The 13,480-nt window shown below is 44.1% G+C and overlaps 1 protein-coding gene across 1 annotated transcript; it reads left to right on the top strand.

The window, feature by feature from the left end:
- The first annotated feature begins 507 nt into the window (after window positions 1-507).
- Window positions 508-13,106, top strand: dusp27 (dual specificity phosphatase 27). The gene is made up of 6 exons (XM_063212160.1): window positions 508-620; window positions 3,106-3,263; window positions 6,244-6,383; window positions 8,337-8,568; window positions 8,980-9,197; window positions 9,804-13,106. Exons 2-6 carry the CDS (start codon window positions 3,142-3,144, stop codon window positions 12,551-12,553), a joined length of 3,462 nt encoding a protein of 1,153 aa, XP_063068230.1. The 5' UTR covers window positions 508-620; window positions 3,106-3,141; the 3' UTR covers window positions 12,554-13,106.
- The last annotated feature ends 374 nt before the right edge of the window (window positions 13,107-13,480 follow it).

Raw genomic sequence — 13,480 nt, 5'->3', positions numbered from 1 at the left:
TACACAGTGTATTAACCCCTTAGCGCAGCACTATGGCTCTCTGTAATGTCATGGCAATGTTGTTATGATGTAGTTACGAATTTTCAGCAAGTGAACAGGGTCGCCAGCGACCCCTGCTGCAGTAAGAGACTACGGGTATTTAGCCATTACATGCCTAATGCATCATCAACCAGTTAGAATATCAGAATACCTCAAATTGATAGCATTTATTGCATATTATTATAGCACTTATTGCATATTAATGAGAGAGAACACGTTTGAGAACAGGCAACACAAATTTCAGAAATTAACTAGATATTTCATGTTACGCCATGGACCTTTTGAATATTTTCTAAGTAAGTCAGATTAATTTGCATGTATACATCATCCTATGCGCTGTCTATGGTTCATAAAGCTAAAACGGGGCTTTGACTCTCACACAGGCCTCATATCACTGTTCTCCAACCACTGTTTTTACCCATGTGACAGCACTGATGTCACAGCAGTGTCGTGTGTCCATTAGGGGGCCGGCTTTACAGCAATGTGCCCACACCAGTCAACTGACACTTTGGCTTCAGTTGAACATCACCCTCTCCATGCCCTGTCTCCTGAACCAGGAAGGATTTAACTCATATTAACTGGTAAGTGTATGTGTGTGTAAGAGAGAGAATGTATATGTGTTGGGATTAATATGGGTCTATGTGTTTTGGAATCGGCTCACTAAAAGTGAAGTCCCTAAATGTTGGTGGCTTCACCTTATCAGAATCCCCCCCTCAGCTGTCACTCTGTTGGTCTTGAAGGCTATTCACAGCTGTGTCACTGGCTATGAATAGCCACACGCACTCAAGGGCCGTAGTTCACTCAGAAACTACACAGACTAACATGCATTGCATTCTAAAATGAGAATAGGTGTTTTCAGATTCTTTTTTTATATCATGGATGTTATTTAAACGTTAACAGTGTTAAACTGAATATGTTTTTTTTTTACTCAAGGGAGAAACTACCTGTGTGGTTTCAGACTTTTAAAAGTCTGGGTTGTGAATCAGACTGACTGTAGTCAAACCAATAATAAAATATCAAACTTCATACTCTTAGGCTTTAATATTGAGATTAGCATTTCAAAAATAAGCGTAAATTGAATTTCTTTTCAATTATTTGCTATATATTAAACCAGCAACTGTTGTGATGATAATGATAATGTTAACAGTGAACCATAATGTTACTTTGACAAAATTGGATGTGAAGCACACAATGACATTCATTCACTTGTAATTTAACATAATGAGTCAGGCTTATTTACTAATACTTCAATCAAATCAAACCGTTTGATTTGATTGGGAACATATATAGGCTATATACAGAAACAAGTATAGGCCTACCTGGTAGCAACCTCCATGATGCACCCTGGACTATCCTGTGTTCTTATCTCGTTTTGGGGAAAGGTTATGGAAAAGCTAAAGGAAAACATGCTGTGTGTGTTAATTCAAGTGTTGAGAATGTATTGGATGATATAACACAGGTAGTGGCACTGTTTCCACTGATCGCTAAGAAGGGTGTTAGATTTAGAATGTTCCAGACCCTTCTAGGAGATTCTTTGAATGGAACATTGGGTCATTTTGGCCTGTGAAGCATTTTAGGACACACTTAACAGAGGAAGTCACAGGAAGGGCTTGGCTAGAAGAAGAATTCATTTTCTTTTCGATACTTTGGGCTTTTACATCTTTATTTGTCAGATAGGATAGTGAGGCAGACAGAGATGAGGAAGGATCAGGAAATGACCTCGGGTCAGAATCAAACCCAGGTTAAATGGTCAGTGTTGGACAAGTTACTCAAAAACGGTAATGCATAACTGATTTCATGTTACTGTCTTTTAAAAGTATTCCCTTACACTACAATATTACTATATTTACTTTATCATTACTTTAGTTACTTTCGCCAAAAGAACTGTAGGCCTAAATATGGATCTGGCAATTTATTACAGTGTAAATCAAGCTCATGAGTCATGACTTTTTCACCTCCCATCCAGGAGGTGTTTTTGGAAGCATGCAGACTAAAAACTACCAGGTTCAGGAATAGCTTCTTTCTAACTCACCACACTGAGTACCACTAAAACCCAGGTCATTGTAATGCATTGTAACTTAAATTATTTAGCATTGTAACTAAGTAAATATTACAGATTTGTGCCCTGTAATGCCTTACATTACTGCATTACAGCAAAAAGTAATGCATTACAGTAATTAATTGTTTTTGTAATGCATTGCTGCCCGACATTGTTAATGGTATAGTGCCCACAGAGCTGCTGCACCCCCTTAATGCAGTCTTGATGCTAAGAACTTCTGAAATTCATCTAGGATACCTGACCAGTGTTAGTATAATGACAGTAAAATGACTGTTACCAAAATAAGCACTGGTCACAACACAGTGGCCGACCAGTTTGGTCTTCAGCGACAGCTGATGACTAAACTCCTTTGATGAAGCAACTTCTAGATCTGACACCCGTCTCATTTGCTTGTGTAGACTTATTTTGAAATATCATATTGAAGTAACATGAGCCGTTTGGGACAGGCAGTCAATTATTTCATTAGTTTAGAGGATAACATTGTGTAGTCCAATGTTGACATCCATGAGATGTAGGTTTAGTGTGTGGATTGTTGTTTGTTGTGCCCCCACAAAGCTATGCAATACATTATGCTTCCCCTATTTCGGGGGTGGACAATTATTTCAAGAATATTGACCTCAGCGCTGAAGGTGGCAGGCAATTTACCTGTGCTTGTAATAAGAAATAATGTGCGCTTGTACACTGACATAAGTTGGCCATTTTATTCCTGCATGTTACAGTAATGTGGATTTAGATGAACACATTAGTCTACTGTATGATTCATCTCAAACCAGCCAGACCCACTGTGGATTTAATAGCAGTTACACACACACACACACACACACACACACACACACACACACACACACACACACACACACACACACACACACACACACACACACACACACACACATAAACGATGGGCTTAGTGTGTCATTTTAAGTTTTAGTACTTCAGATCATCAATATTCATCCAGAGTGCGGTTTGATTCAATTGGAATGTTTTGGAATGGTCTTTGTTGCTAGGGGATACAGCTGACGGAGTGTTCGCTACAGTGCACCATGGCAACTCCACCTCCACCAGACGAGGAAGAGCAGGTGGTTCCAGATGAGGAGGAGCAGAGTGAGGAGCGGACGGTGAAGGATGTGCAGGCACGCTACTTGCGCTGCCCCTCTCCCACTGGGTAAGAATTGACATCCATAAGAATGTGGTCTATAAACCCATTGATGCCTAAAGCACCTGCAAAAAAATACCTGCTGAATGCCTAAGCCCTTGTTGGGAAAGTTGCCTTCAGCCTATACAAATCTAAATATCTTCGCCTCTGATGCACATAAAAACATGAAACATGATTGCATTTAAATCCTAAGACCCCTCATCTTGCATAAGAATGTGTTCATTCAGCTGTGCATACCCATATTTTTATTTAAAAAGCTAAAATCTCAAGAGCCTGAATGCAGCGTATATGTTTCTCCAGGCACCAAAGGTCAAACAACATATACAAGTCATCAGGCTAAAATGGATTAAAGCAAGGCTTCTCAAACTTTTTTGGGCCGGAGACCCTATTATGAATGGACAGGGAGGGATTATAGCACGGGCCTACTGGGCCTAGGCCCAGGTACAGTGTTGCCAGATTAGTCTGACCATTTTCAAGCCAAACGGTGCTCAAAAACCGCCTGGAGGCGCTCAATTCCGCCCCAAATTTTAACAAATTGTATTGATTTCTATGGCCATAAAACTGCAGAAAAACCCGCCCAATGGCCGTTTTTGACCATGTTTACCCACAGACTGCCAATCTGGCAACACTGACCAGGGACCCAATAGCGAAGGGTGCCCTTAAGCCCAAGCCTCTGTGTTACAAAAAAACCCACTTCATTACTGGTCTATATTTATGTTCTCATATTGTGTTCAAATTTCACTTTTAAATACCGTATTTTCAATTTTCCTCGGGAGAAAAATCCCCATCTCCAATGTCTTCGCTAAACACCAAAACCTTTTGGAACCTCACCGTTCCATGGAGAGGGGATCTTTCTTATTGTCTGGACTGGCCCAGGGGCCCATGAAATCATAATCTGTCCCTGCTTTTGTAATGTTATGCAAAAGTGGTTCCTACTGTGTCCTCTGTAGCAGAGGCATTCAGTTGAAGGAGAGGATTGTGCACATCCCAGGGAAAGGTGCAGGACGAAGGTCAACTGTAGTTTTCAGAGTGAGGAGTCCGCACACTTAGAATCCTTTTAGAATCCTGATCGAAGACCGCCTGAGGTCGAAACGTTGTGTTCAATAAATCGGAGAGCAGTAACAGTGTGCGGATTTCCTTTCTTCCTTTACGAAACGTTATCCTGCCATGAAAAAAATAAAAGACAACAAAAAGGACTCTGTAGCAGAGGCAGACATCATGGGCATTCAGTGTTCAGTTCTATTTAAAATAATCTCTGTTTATATCAACAATGTTCTCAATGCTCCTGTCTGTGTGTGTGGGCCAGGCAGTGTGAGACTGATAAAACTATAAGTGTTATGCTACGTCAAGCCTTCTAGTGTTTTAAAAATAGCTATTTGAAATTCTCTCACCATGCGGCCAGAGCATGCTTGTTTTCAAAAGCTGTTGGCTGTGACCTAGATAGCTCATGGAATTCAAGTTATCACTGCAATTTTGGTCATAATCAAATTTTCACCAAAGGTTGTCTTTGACTATTTACAACTGCACCCTACAATTTATTATTAATAAAAAAAAGAATATGCATTGTGTCATTACTGTGGATGACTGCTCTCTTGTAAATTGGCCTATGACTTGAACGTAACAAGCCAATTTCCATTCAAAGTGATTCATGCAGTCAGACATCAACATGTTGATCCGGTCTTCTATGAGGATCCTAAAATATCATGCCTGCTTCATTGCAACACATGCTGTTTCTGGTCGACAGACCATTGCACAATATTTTTCAACAGACATGTCATATATGACCCCCAAAGACCCATGACTCCATTTGACTTTTGTCACGTGCTATAGGTCAGTCACTGCAGATGTTGATGGCAAGGTCCTTTTACATCGTTGGTACATCGGCATCAATTTCAGGAGTTGGAATGAAAAACAAAATGCTGTATTTTCATAAACACCCTGTTAAGAGACACAGAAAGCATCTTATTAGCTTTACATGTACAGGAAACTGAAAGCCCCACACTGACTCAGCTTTTAATTACTATTGAAATTTGCCACTGTCGTCCTTTATAGTTGTACAGGCATTCTGTATTTGCTAACCTTCCTTCTTAGCAGTTGGCTATTTTTGTCGATTAGGATATTATGCCAATGCTGAATTTTGGTCACAGCCCTGCTTTCACCCACAATAGGTGTAATGATACAACCAAAAATACTGAACCACAGCAAGATATCGCAAAACACGCCCACTCAATGCAAGAGCTTGTGCTCAAGTTGGGTCTCCTAAGGGGGCGTTGTCCTCTACTTCTTCTTCTCTTTCAGAGGTGTTTGCGCGAGACATGCGCTACCGCCATCTACAGCGCTAAGGGGACTTCATTGATTATCAACCTTAGGACTCCAAATGTCTCCTAACCGAAGGTCTCCTAAAGGAGCGTTCACCCGACATAAAGTGGATACCGGAAAAGAAACAAAATGACGCTTCTTGTTAGATCTTCTTTGATACAACTGATGTCTGACGAGACCCTTCAGCAGGCACTGCATTAGCATAGCACTGCACCATAGACACCAAAATGGTAGCCGGGCTCCGCCCTACTGGTGACGCAACGCCTTCGGCTCAGCTACACACAGTAGGGCCAGGAGCTTGTGTATGAGGATTCCGTTCCCTCCACAGCGGGAAACACAACCCACTTTGTCTGGAACCAATCAACGGAGCCTTTCCAACCGTCCTGGGTAGAGGTGTGTTCAAGGCATTGACGTGGTTTAAGCAGAGATGTTCTATTGGGACTCAGAAATGTTTGGTTTAAACTTCGGCACAGCCCTCAACCAATTAGCAAGCCGAGGGAGGCGGATTAACCAGGCCATTTGGAAACACTAATCGTTGTAGTCCTGGTCAGACCAGAATTGCGGTACGTAATCTGAAGTCTATGAAAATCAGGCAACCAAAATGGTTACCCATTCACAAAACAATGACAATGATTTTCTTTACCCTTTTCCCTTATCACACCATTCTTAGAATGTCTACAGCCTCGGACCGGTTCTCCACCATGACAGACAGGTTCTCCATGATCTCTGGCTTCTCCAACTCGGACAGTATCTTCATGGAACCTATTCACCTGTCCTCTTCCGTTGCTGCCAAAAAGATCATCAATGAAGGTGAGATGTTTCGGATGCTGGAACAAACCATTTAAATGAAATCAGAATTTTTTAAGTAATTGGAAGAGGGATATGTGTGGATATGTTTGCAGAGCTTTACCTACATGTATTTACCAGGCTGTTGCCAGACAAAACATATACAGCAAATACCGGAGTACAAAGGGAATTGTGAGGCTTTTAATTTGTAATCAGATTCATTGTCCATTATGGAAATGAAATGAAAAGTCTGAAAATTAGAACGGTGAAGAACATCAACACCTGCATGGACAGACTTTTCGTTGAACAGGTAGCCAACGGTTTAGTACATTGTGAGGCCACTCATATGTAATCATACTTTTCCCATACCCAGAAATGCCACCGAAAGAAGTGAATATGATATACACAGTTTAGGTTTTATGATGTACTGCACATATTGCCCTTTTCTATAACACAAACACTTGTGTACTGACTTTCAAGCAGTTACTGCATTCTAAAACCACTCATATTTGGTTTTCCATTCACTTACCAGCAAAGATAGGTGAAGATCATGCACAAGATCAACTTTTCTATCATGTAATTGTATATTGCACATTTTTACTAGACCACACACACCTGATCACAGATTTCTCCTTGAGCAGGTTGCAAACAGACAGTGACTTGTGAAGCTGCCCATTCATAATTGCATAGCCCATTATACTATGAAAAGGATTCAGCTGGCTTTTCTGAATATTTCTGAAAATGTGACTTTGTGAAATACCCCTCATAACCCACAACTGGATACAAACTTGATGTTGAACAAGTTGCAAGCATTCCCTGCCTTGTTAAGCCACTCATACATATGCAATCAATCATACATTTCCCTTACATAGAGTTTCCACTGAGAGGTGAAGGAACATGAACAGGCACGCCTGGATACAGACATGCAGACAAGCAGTCAGTGTATTGTGAAACCGCTCATTCTGTATGTTCAGTGACAATAGGCTACCAGTAGTACGTTTCTTTTCAGAGTTGCCGCAGAGAGATGTGAAGGTGACGTACAGTTCAGTGGAAAGCAGTCAGTCCATTTTGAAGCCACTCGCATGTAATCAATCATTCTTTTCCCCTTACCGAGTTGTCAATGCAATGAGAGAGGTGAAGAACATGAACAGGCCCACCTGCATACTAGCCTCGCGAGCCATCCTACGTACTTCCGCCAAAGGATTGGCTCCACTACTGTAGTCTGGCCGTTCGTCTCTGTGGAGTGCTTGGAGCAGTAGAATTTTGATCGCAACGCCCCCCCAGAAAACAGCCAATAAGCGAATACGCCCCCCACGTGGGGGCGAAAGGGGGAGGGCGCTCGTGACAATGACGTACACATCTGCGCCAGAGCCATTGGTCAGCGCTATGTTGTTGTTGAGTAACTGCCAACGATTGGGTGAGAGGTGTCCAATCATTTCAAACCATAACTGAGTGCAAACTTCCTGCTTCCTACAATTGCTTCAGAGCAAACAAATGCCAGACCATAAATACGAAATGAAATGATAGTGTTATCGGATGGTCAGGACCAGGCTACCTGCATACAGGCTTGCCAGCAGTCAGTGCAATGAAAAGCCACTCAGAATTGCAGTATAACATTTTTCCCCTTCCACAAAGCTGCTGCCGAGAGAGAGGTGAAGAGAGATCATATTTTTTGTAGAAAAATCGCACTAGTTTTGACTGTTTCTTGTTTTTTTTTTTATTTTAGTGGCTTAGCATGACAGACAGGCATTTTTCGCCAAAGCCTTCTTGGATTTTCTACACGAAATGTACAAATCTGTTGTCTTGCACCCAAAGACATTGTAAAAAGCAGTTTGGAGTACACAATGAAAAAAAGAAGAGACATGATGTACAGTACAGTTCAAACTTTTGGCAATCTGTTTAACATGTGCAGTCAGTCAGCCCATTTGTGAAGGCACTCGTACTGTTTGTAATCAGTCGTCCATGTCCCTTTCCCAGAGTTGCCGCCGAGAAAGGTGAAGATGAGCCCCTACCCCGAGTCCCTGCTGGAGACCCCGGAGCAGCTGATGGTGGAGGACCTGTACAATCGCGTCAAGGACATGATGGACGACCGCAGCCCCTACAATACGCCCTGCGTGCTGGACATCCAGAGGTCAATGATCAAGGACAAACTGGAGGCGCCCTTCAACGCCGTGGACGAGGTGTGGCCCAACATCTTCATCGCAGAGAAGTAAGTCAGTCAGACGTGGAATTTGCACACATGCATGTACTGTACAGTATGCAGTGTACTGAATGCAGCATCACTGTCAGTTTTCTTCTTTTTTTATGTTAAACATAATATAAATACTGGTTTCAACTACACAGTACATTACCTTTTCCTAGTAAGTTCATTTCAAACAACTTATACAACTACAATGATTAAACAATCAGGTTTAATGTTTATGAACTTGGGCTTCATTAAGCAAAGAGAACCTGGTTATTTGTCATTTGTAATGAATCTGGTGTGTATCAATTGATCATATACATGTATTTTACAACTGATATAACAGACCGTGTTTCACCTCCCCACTTATGGCAGTATCTTTTTCCACAACAATGCAAGTGTGTAACCAAATCATCTGCAATGTTTTCCGCTGCGCAGGTCAGTGGCTGTCAACATGGCCCGTCTGAAACGTATGGGCATCACACACATCCTGAACTGTGCGCACGGCACAGGCGTCTACACAGGCCAGGCGTTCTACGCGGGCATGAACATCAGCTACATGGGTGTCGAAGTGGATGACTTTGCAGACGCGGACATATCGCCTCACTTTCGCACGGCGGCCGAGTTTCTGGACGAAGCTTTGCTGACACATAAGGGTGAGAAATATCTATGTAATGTAATATAATATAATATAATATATAATATAATATAATATAATATAATATAATACCTTTATCTAATTATATATTTACTAAAAGTAATGGTCCCTGAAGTGAACTAATTTGTATATAAGTGGCATAGCATTTTCCAACATGGAAATGCCATGTTCATAATCTGTTTTAGAGTACTGTCTGATGAGGTGAGTGTACAAGGGTGTCATCAAAACATATGTGGACTGTAACAGCCTCCTTTTACCTTGCGATTAATTAAATGTGATTACTGACCTAATGTACTGTATACATCAATAAATCCAATAAAATGAAAAAAATATATAAAACCAATACATTTTTAAAAAAAAATGTTTTAACTAAAGTTGTGATAGGTCACCGCTCATCTGTTTAGAAGGTGCAGGATTCAGCAGAAATTTCTGTATAAAAAGGAGACAATCCGCACACTTCAGATCTATTTTTGTGCAAAGAAGCTTTACTTGACTTGCAAGCTTTTGGTCCTAAAGTGTGCGGATTGTCTGCTTTTTATAAAAAAAATGTTTGAAATAAAATGGGATTCACCTGATGTTTCATATCGTTTTTGTTTTTTCCCAGGTAAGGTGCTGGTGGACTCCATGATGGGCGTTAGCCGCTCCGCCATCCTAGTGGCCGCCTACCTCATGATCTTCCAGGACATGACCATCATGGAGGCGCTGTCGGCGATCCGCAAGAAGCGCGCCATCAACCCCAACGAGGGCTTCATCAAGCAGCTGCGAGAGCTCAACGAGAGCCTCCAGGAGGAGCGTGATGGCGATGACGACACTCTGAGCGAGTGTTCCGTCATCGACGCCCGCCGACTGCTGGCGCAGGATGCGCTGGGGGAGGAGGAGGAGGAGGAGAGCGTCATGGGCGTCAAGGCCCACTCCATCATGATGGAGGAGGAGGAGGACTGTGGCAGTGTCATGAGTAGCGTGGCCTCGTCCGCCGCCGCGGCGGCCATGAAAGCGGGGATCCGAGGAGGTGATGGTCGTACTTACGAGAACGGTGCCCCGAGCTTGGCGGACGATGTCGAACTGCCGGGGAAAGGCGGAGAGGACGAGGACGACGACGATGTCGACTCAATGGTGCGGGAGTGGCAGAAACGAAATGAGAAGTTTCAAGACGAAGACTGGTGGGAGGCACAGCTGATGTGCGAGGATGACGAGGAATCTGTCGTCGCCGGCGTCGAAGGGGAAGGACGGAAGCGTATCCCGAAGCCGGAAGACCTCGAGAGCGTCACTAGCGAGGAAGTCCGGGACATGAAAGTAGCGCTGATGAAACGCTCCAAGTGCAAAACCTTTGACAGCGCGTCCACCACGAGCTGCAGCAGCTTCTCGGACGTCTGGAAGGAGCGGCTGCAGGAGATCGAAGAGCAGGCTGCCGCTCGGTACAAGGCCAGGGATGAGGAGGAGACGAAACAAGCGAGCAAGAAGATCGACGATGACCTCGAGAGCTTGATGTCAGACTCCAGCTCCATGTACAACTTCTGCAAGAAAAACAAAGACAATCTGTCGGTCTTGGAGCGCTGGAAGGTCAAACGCATTCACTACGGGTGGAACAAAAACAAAGACGACGGCGACACGAGTAGCGTACTCAGCGGTGCGAGTTCAAGTAGAGGCGACGGGGAGGAACCTCCTCCGCCAAACCTCGAGGACGTCAACTTGACTGCCTACCAAACTTGGAAGCTGAAGCAGCAACAGAAGTTCGGTTTTGATGAGGACAAGGATGACCTGGCAAGCTTGTCACGCGTCACCGACTCAAGCACTCAAAAACGCAGGCAGCGGCGGGAAGAACTCCTCGAGCGCTCACGGAAGACGCTGGAAGAAAGCCAGTCTGTGTGCGGCTGGGACGAAGCGTCCGGAAACACCATTCCCCTTTCTGCTTTTTGCGCGGGAGCGTTCCCCGCTCAAAGCACTGCTAACGACGACAACATGTCCATGCTAAGTGGACGATCGTCGATGATTAGTGGAAGGTCATCTGTGATCAGCGGACGGTCTTCGGTGCTCGGAGGAAGAGCGCCATCACAAGCGGGTAGTGTACACTCCCAATCGGTGCTGGGAGGAAGAGCGCCATCACAAGCGGGTAGCGTACACTCCCAAGCAGCTCTTCCACAAATACAGCTCCCACCCATGCCTGCCATGCAGAATGCAGACGGAGAACCCATGGTGAACATAGCCGCCATTCAGAACTGGATTTCCAATGTCGTGGTGGAGACGCTGATGCAGAAACAGGGAGACGTGGGGGAGGGAAGCCTGCCTGCTTTGTCCGTCGACCTAGGCCTCAGCACTGGCCGAGCATCACGCCTTGGTTCTGTTCGCAGTGGCTTCGATGACGACAGGATGTCAATGCTGAGTGGTACATCCTACTCCAGCATGCGGTCTCAAAACCGGAGGGCAGAGTCCGTCCTCTCCGCCGGGGGTATGTCGAGGTCTGCGTCAGAGTTTGGCGCTTCTTCCAGCAAGAGTAAAATCACCACGACCAGCGTGCCGCTCTACAGCCTCTTCCAGGACACGGTCAACTTGAATAAACTGGACAAGATGGAGAAGGACATCAAGTCAGAGATGAGTGACAGGATCGCGACCTACGAGAAGATAAAAATAGCGGAGGACAACAAACGCAGCACGCTGTTCAAAAAGAAAAAGCCAAAGGAGGACAGCGATGACGAGGAGGCCGAGGGGGCCGACGCATTTGGTACCACGACAGGTAAATACGGCTCTTACCTAGCCAATTCCTCCACACTCCTTCCCGACTCCACCACCCCAACTCCTGCCCGCCGAAAAATAAAACGAGATTACGGACTGTCAGGGAGACTCAACATCTCGGGAATAGAACGCGATAAGTCGTGCAGCATTGACGAATGGTTGAAGAACGTAAGGCCGCCCGGTGCGAGGTCCGAGCAACTCGATGAGGAAGAGGAAGAGGGCGCTGCCACTGTGTCTGAGCACGCGAACGGGGCCTTCGCCCGGCCCTCAGCATTACCTGACACCTCAAGACGCAGAGTCAATGACTTGAGTGATGACGATGACGACATGATGACCAGCATGTCCGGTTACTGCCCTCCAGACACCGGCTATTCCAACTTCAGCAGAGACGACAGCCCGCCACCGCGGTACCAGCCAAGATCTTACTCCGCCGAAGACACCGAAAGAAGAGTCAGGAACAGAAGGGAGGAAGAGGAGGAGGACGATGATGAAGTGAACGCCTATCTCAGTCAAATCCGGCAGCGGTGTCGCGAGAGAGCGCAGAGAGAGATGGAACAGGGGGATGACGAGGTGCTAGCTGCCTGGAGGAAACAGGAAGAAGCAAAGACCTCTACACGGAGTTAAAGGCAACACGAGAGAATGGATCAAAGCCAAACTAATTCCTCCTGCCCTTTCCCCTTCTTTGTGGCCTCGTCATGCAAGGCTCAACATCATTAATGATCGAAGCATTATTTAATATATCGCAAAAGCACAATATAAAGGTCCTTATATCATTAGCAATTGGGATGTTGAATGGTAGGAAGCCCACGAAAAGTCGCTCTGCTTAGGTTGCCGGGGGGAGACATAATTGGGTTTTTTTCCACAGAGGCATCATGGACGTTAGACGCCACAAGCAACAAGACAGGACCAGAGGGACAAGTTTGACTTTCAAACAATCTATTGCTTCAAACTACTGTAAGGCCTACTTAAAGGGTAAATTGCCTTTCCCCCCAAATGAGAAATTCCAAATGGTTCCAGGAACTGATTTTGGAGTTGGACTTTTGTAGTTTTGTTCACAAATGTGTGAGATTTTGTTGGACCTTTTCTATTTAACAGAAAGAATAAATCATCAATGAGAGAGTGTAAAAAGTATTTAACTCAATAAAACAAATAAAAATAAGCAAGGCCATTTCTTTTACGCTGGTAAAGTCTATATTTTTGCATATTTTGCCATTTGCATTACACTTAATACTGCAATATGTTTTGATGATTCCTGATTCCTGACCACCTCATCACCACCTCAGTTATTTTATTATACTCTATTGCAAGGATGGGTAACTGGAGGCCTGGCGTCCACATGCGAGCCGTATATAAACATCATTTAATTTTGCACCAGCATTATAGTAAAAAAAATGTATTTTGCTCTTTCTTTAAAACTAAACATTTTGTCTTGGTTGTTTATCAAGGATGTTCAAATGTCATGGTTTAATAAACATTTGGGTATAAATATACAAAAGAAAATGATTTATAATTTTGTAGCTTCTCTCGTAATTGAAATGCCTGGTCATGTGG

This window comes from Engraulis encrasicolus, chromosome 12 (genome assembly GCF_034702125.1).
Source record: "Engraulis encrasicolus isolate BLACKSEA-1 chromosome 12, IST_EnEncr_1.0, whole genome shotgun sequence".
Lineage (NCBI taxonomy): Eukaryota > Metazoa > Chordata > Actinopteri > Clupeiformes > Engraulidae > Engraulis > Engraulis encrasicolus.
Note: the sequence above shows the minus strand (reverse complement) of the source record. Positions and strands in the feature narration are given on the sequence as shown.